We start from the raw sequence: 6594 nt of genomic DNA on the forward strand, positions 1-6594 counted from the left end.
AGTGTTGGTGACACCTGGATCCTGTTTTCTCAAGACTATCTGATTTATGATCACATTGTGTTCTTGGAGTCTATTGATTAAGTTGACAGGTCTCCTGATTTATCGGTTCCTTAAATCCGGCTTATGTTAAAAAAGGAAGTTTACCTCAGCAATGTCTAGTTAGTAAAAGGGGAGTCTACGTGCTAAAGTCTTTTATTCTTCAAAATGTAAAGGGAAGTCTACGTCAGCAAGTCCACGTCTAATTCTTTAACTAAAGTCCTTAATTCTTTAAAATTAATATCTCACCTTCACAGTCCATTTCATCACCAGTACAGCCCAGTCCCTCCCAATACTTCATTCCCATTCCCTTCCAGTTCCCCCCAGTATCTTCCATAGCACACACCAGTACCCCCAGTCTTCTACATGGTGTTCCCATTGTCCCCAGTTTGTCCCAGTATCCCCCCGTATCACTCCCAGTATGTCCCAGTGTCGCCCCCATCGTTCCCAGTGTTCCCCAGTATGTCCCAGTCCTCCCCAGTGTTTCCAAGGACACTTGAACTGCTCCTGGTTGCCGTGGCACCCAAACCCAGCAGTGGGCTCAGTGCAGTGTCCATGGCCACAGCCCCTTGCAGTGGCCCAGGGCAGGTTGGAATGATGGTCCACCCTCACAGCCGGCCCAGGGCAGGGCTGGAGAGGTTTTGGTGGCACCTTGGGCTAGCACACACTGGATGATTGTGTCTGTTTTCAGTGGGGAAAACTCGGAGATTTACATTGCTTCATAAAATAGAAAACCCTTTTTTTAGCTGAGTGCAGGCAGCTGTCCAAGCAAAGCAGGTCCCAGGTGAGTGAGGACAGACAGGATGGGCTTGGGGAATGTGGAGCAAGGTTGTCCACACTGGTTCAGACCTCAAGGCACAGCTTCTCTGACCAGACCAGACCTCCTGAGGAGAGGCCCTGGATCAATATCAGTCACAGAATGCTGCAATCACCTCTGCTCTAAAGAGAACAGGAACAAAACTTTAAACTGCCTTTATAGCAGGAATGTGTATTTCTTAGCTCTTTGAAATCTTTCTCCATAACTGCAGTAGAAAACCTCCCTAGTGAACTGCACCAGAGCAGAGGGAAATCAAGGCACAGTCATGGTTTGCCAGGACTTGCTTGATCCCAAGGAGCCCCATGGTGCATTTGGTGCTGAGCCCTCAGGGCCCGAGAGGAGATTGCACAAACCTTTCCAGGAGTCCAAGTCAGAGGAAAGACCCAAAGTGTCTCAAAGCATTCCTGGGTCCCACTGAGATCCATCCCCAACACAGGCTCCTCATGGACTCCTTGGAGGAGAGAATTGGAAGCCAGGATTGCCCAAAAGCCCCTCAGAGACTCCGTGTGGAAAGGAAAACCCAAAGTACTTAAAAAACCTTGAGTATGTCAAAGCATTAATGAGCCCCACTGAGTGTCAGTACAAAGCCTCTCTAGGGACTCATTAAAGCAGATAACTGGAGGCCATGACTGCACAAACCTCTCAGAGAGGATTCAGTGTCAAAAAGTAGTACTTTACTGGCTCTCGAGTACTTTGAGGCATTAATGAGCCCCACTGAGTGTTGTTACTGACAAAAAATGTCAAGGGACTAATTAAAGCAGTTAATTGGAGGCCGTGATTTCACAAATCCCTCAGAGACTCCCGGGCAAAAGCAAACCCCAAAGTCCTTTGAAGAACCTGCAGTCCCTGGGAGCATTGAGGAGCCCCCAGGGCCATTCCTGACCAAGGCTCCCCAGGGACTGGTCCCAGCAGATCCCTGAGGCCACTGGGATGTGGGGGGTGCTGAGGGCAGAACAAGGGGGTGACAGTGCCCAGCCTTGCTGGGCTGTGCCAGGAGGCCCCAGGGCCTCAGGACAAGGTGTCCCCTCACAGCCCTTGGTGGCACAGAGGCTGCTGTGCCCCGGGGCACCAAGGCTTTGCTTCCCCTGGGCACTGCCAACCCTGCCAGGGCTCTTGGCCATGTCCAGCACAGCTTGTCCTGCACTGTCCCAAACCTGCTGCTGTGTCCCTGCAGGCTGCACACTCCCTCTTGCTGCCCCTTTCCTGTGCCCCACATTTTCCTTTCTCTTCTTCTTGATATCCTGGCCTGGAATGTGTGAGAATGGTCCAAAGCTGTACCAGGGGTGGTTTAGACTGCACAGGAGAAAATGGTTATTTACTGAGAGGGTGGTCAGACACTGAACAGGCTCCCTGGAGAGGTGGCTGATGCCCCAAGTCTGTCAGTGTTGAAGAGACATTTGGACAATGCCCTTAATGATTGCTTGAACTTTTGGTCAGCCCTGGAGGGGTCGGGCAGTGGGACCAGACCATCATTCTGCCCTGAACTGCAGATCATTCCCAACAGGACTATCCTGGTTCAGTCTATCCCATTCCATGGTCACACCTGTCCATGGATCCCTGCAGCAGCTGTGCTCAGACACTCGTGTGCTCAGCAGCTTCCCCTGGATTCCAGTCTCAGCAACTGAGGCATTTGGACATCTGAGCCCCGAGGCCACAGCCCCATTGCAGGTGCTGGTGCAGAGCAGACACACCCCACAGCCCCAAATCCTTCAGTCCAGTCCCTCCGGTCACTCTGTGGCCGGCACTATTGGCAGAGGGGCTGTTTGGTGCCCTCCTCCAGCTGCTGCCCTCACAGCCCCGGGCTCTGTGCTCAGGCAGAACAGAGATTTGCTCACACAGGAGGTAGAATTGAAGTTTCCTGAGAACACAGGACAGAGTGCTGTGGTGGGGGTCCTCCCCTCACCTTCCCATAAGTCCTGTGCTATCCAAAACTGCTCTTCCCCTCCATCCCATAACGTGTCCTACACACCATGGCAGCAATCCCCTTAGTCCAAATGGTGACCTGCTCTCAGTGACTTTGGGATTTCAAACCCAGGCACCAGGGCTGATGGCTGTCCCAGGAAAGGAGCTGGGACAAGGTGTCCATTGCTCAGGAGCTGTAATTTGGATTGTCATTTGCCACTGTTCCTCTGAGCTCTTCTCTGTTTTGGAGATGGGCTCTTAATGAGCTGGTGGCTCTCCAGAGATGGGCCCCGGAGCAGTCAGGGCAGAGAATGAACTGAGTTTGTCCTGCTGCCATTGTTAGTGCGCTGCCTAGGTGTGCAGATGAGTCTCTTCTCTCTTAACCTGACACAACCCAGCAGGACCATCAATCTCCTGAGGCAGCTGTGTTTGGAGGCTGCACACACAGGCACTGGTTTTGTGTAACAGATGATACCAGATTGATGGATGGCTTTCCAGAAATGCACCATGGTTAGGGGAAAAGCTTTGTTCTTGGACTGGCAATGGATTTGTTCAGGGCCAGCATCACAGATTTGTTCCCAAGGCTGTAGATGGATGGATTTAAGAATGGGTACAGGGCTGTGTTCAGCAGAGCTCCAGTTCTGTTGGTCCTCAAGGAAACATCTTCTGCAGGACACGTGTAGAGAGCAACGCAGTTCCCACAGGCAATGGATAAGGGGATGGGATGGGAAGAACACGTAGTCAAAGCTTCCTTCCTCCCAGGGGTTGCTGGAAGATGCAGAACACAGAACAGGATGCAGATGTCAAAAGCCAGAGTCAAATACAAGGAACCCACCTCGACCCACGGTAAGAAGACAGAGTCTATTTTCCAAAGCAGGCTGGTGTCAGAGCAGGACAGTTTGAACAAGGGGGAGTTGTCACAGAGGAAATGGGGGATCTTGGAGCCACAGAAAGACAGCTCAGAGAGGAAGAGCAGCCTGTAGCTCAGCAGGGCAAAGCCAAGGACCCAAGCAGCAACACCCAGGTGGACACAGAGCTGAAGCTTCCTGATGGCAGCGTAGAGCAAAGGGTGGCAGATGGCAACATAGCAGTGAAAGGGCATGACAACCAGCAGGACAAACTCTGTGCAGCCCAGGGCAAAATAGAAAAAGTTTTGGGCAAAGCAGCTGCTCAGTGAGGGAGTGTTCTGACCAGAACTCAGCATGACAAACACTTGGATGCTTGTGGAGGATGTAAACCAGATTTCCAGGAAGGCCAGGCTGCAGATGAAAAAGTCCCCGGGGGTTTGCAGGTGGTGATCTACACACATGAGGAAAATGATGATTGCATTCCCCATCACTGTGGTCAGGTACATGAGCAGAAGGACCCGAGAGAAAAACAGCTGCAGCCTTGGATCAAGCTCTGGGAAACCCTCTAGGATGAACTCAGTAACTGCACTTTCATTTTCTGGTCCCATGCAGTAGCAGCTGCTCTTGTCCTGATCCAGGAAGCTCAAGAACTGACTTTGGGACACAGTATTGTAGTTTTAAAAAAAATTTTAAAGCAGAGCTCAAGATAACTCCTCCTGAGGATTTGAACAAATCTGGACCAAACTTCCTTCATGGTTCCCCAGCTGGAGTTGGTTAAAACATCTGGCTACAATGGTCACCAGAGTAATTGCTGTATGGCTTTAGCTTGCATCAAGATTCACTGTTCTAGTGCCCTATGTTGTAAAATGAAATAGAGATGTTGAGAGACTAATGCTCATAAGGGGCTGAGAAAAGGAGGGACTTGATGAGAACAGTAGATTAGAACAGCATAGCCTTGGAGAAACAGATAAAGGATGTAAATCACAAAAAGCACAAGTAGGATGTCTGCTCAGCTCTGCAAGGCTGACAAATGAGAATTTATGAAAACAAAAATATTGCCCTTACTCAAAAGCAAGGGCCGAGGAACAGCACCTAAATAGGACACAGGGTGTTGCTGACAGACCCCAAAGAACTACATAAGGATTTCCGATAACTATGTCAAATAAAGTCAAAGAAAGTGGGGATAGCTCATAAATATGTACTCGTGTCTGATAAAAGCTCTGTTCACTTGATGCTCAGTGCACTAAGACAGATGAAGGTTCATATGAGTGTCCACCCTGCTGTGTGTAATAAAGAATACCATCTTTGAGATATTCAAAACTGTGTGAGAAGGTTTCTATCCGGCAGATTTCAGTAGCAGTGGTGTCCTTGATTCCATTATACCTCACAGTCTCACATTGGCTCCTTGGTTCCATGAAGCCCTGCTGTATAACAATGGACCCTTGGTTCCATTAGGGTCTGTACTGTCAAAATGGCCTCATTGGTTCTGGCCTGCCACAATGCTCTCCTTGGTTCCACGAGGCCTTGGTGTGTCCCAAGAGCCCCTTGGATCCATGAACTTCCATAGTGTCCCCATGGTCTCTGAGATCTGCAGTATCACAATGGACAATTGTTACAAGTGGTCTCACTGTGTCACAATGAATATTTGTTTCCATGGGGCCCCACATTGTCATCAAGGCCCCTTGTTCTATGAGGTTCCATAGCATCATGACATCCATAGCATCACCATGGTCTCTGTGGATCCACTGTGCCACAAAGTTCTTTACTGTCATCATGATCTTCTTGGATCAGCAGTGTTACAATAGACCGTTGACTCCATGAGGAGCACAAAACTTTGCATAAACACTGAGCAACTCCTGATTAACCCACCTGAGAACATCTGTTTGCATCAAAACAGAGGTTAAACTGACAACGGCACCAGCAGCTTCCATCTGCAACAGAGATCCAGGACAGGGATAGAGAATTCAGCTGAAAGACTCAGAGAATTCTGCTTACAGAGATAATTTCTGGGCACACTGTCCCCTGTAGAAAGGTAACATCATTCGATGCAGCCTGTACTGAGCATGTGGTTCCTGAGTGGAGCTTGTTGTTTAGGAAACCTGCTCAGGCTTTTCCATTCTTTCCTCACAAACAAGAAAACTTCTCCTGGGCCGGTGTGCAGGCAGAGCCCTGAGGAGAGCAGGTGGGACACGGTGCAATGGGCTGGGACACCCAGCAGCAGAGCTCAGGGGACAAGGTTCTGATGCAGTGCACAGGGATGTCAGTCCCAGGTGGGCGATGTCAGACATGGTGAGGTTGGGGTGAGGAGCAGCTTGTCCAAACAGGGTCAGCCCACAAGGGGCTCATTCTTCTTCATGCCCAAATCTCCTAAAGAGACATTCAGCGTTAAGATGACTTACGGAATGTTTCTGTCAACTCAAGAACTCAAGCTAAGAACTGAAAATCCAAAAAAGTATACCCTTGATAAAAAAAAAAAAAAAAAAAAACAACTCATGAGGTGCAGTTTGAAATCTTCCTCCTTAACAGAACTCCAAACTGACTCCAAGCGGCTGCACAAGCCCTGCAGACTTGAAGACAAATGGAGGACAAGAGGGTTCTGAGGCCCTTCTGTATTGTCATGAGGCCCACACTGGATTTGGGGCTGAGTCCAGGAGCCGCAGGCACTGAGAGAAGGTGGAAGAAGATGCTCAGGGAGTCAGAAGCAAAACCCCAAGTCCCTTGGAGCATCCCTGGCCCCCACTGAGGGCAGGGAGTGCCAAAGGCTCCCCAGGGACTGGTGAGAGCAGATCCTTGTGTTGCCTCCTCCAAGACCTGGTTCAGGAACAGCACGGCGGTCAACCCCAGACCACTCAGGCCATCAGCTCACAGGCACCAGTGTGGTGGACAGCAAATGGCGTTTATTACTGTGTTACCTAGGTCTATATAACTTGTGTTAATTGCATCATTTCCTTCTGCTTATGTTATAAACTAGGTGTTATTGGCTAATTAGGG

General features: G+C 49.7%; 1 protein-coding gene across 1 annotated transcript; it reads right to left on the reverse strand.

The window, feature by feature from the left end:
• Positions 1–3165: 3165 nt before the first annotated feature.
• On the reverse strand, positions 3166–4750 carry LOC136366179 (olfactory receptor 2AP1-like). The gene has a single exon (XM_066327079.1). The coding sequence runs from the start codon at positions 4209–4211 to the stop codon at positions 3267–3269; it is 945 nt and encodes a 314-aa protein (XP_066183176.1). The 5' UTR covers positions 4212–4750; the 3' UTR covers positions 3166–3266.
• Positions 4751–6594: the final 1844 nt, after the last annotated feature.

The sequence above is a fragment of the Sylvia atricapilla genome, chromosome 11, assembly GCF_009819655.1.
Source record: "Sylvia atricapilla isolate bSylAtr1 chromosome 11, bSylAtr1.pri, whole genome shotgun sequence".
Taxonomy (NCBI): domain Eukaryota; kingdom Metazoa; phylum Chordata; class Aves; order Passeriformes; family Sylviidae; genus Sylvia; species Sylvia atricapilla.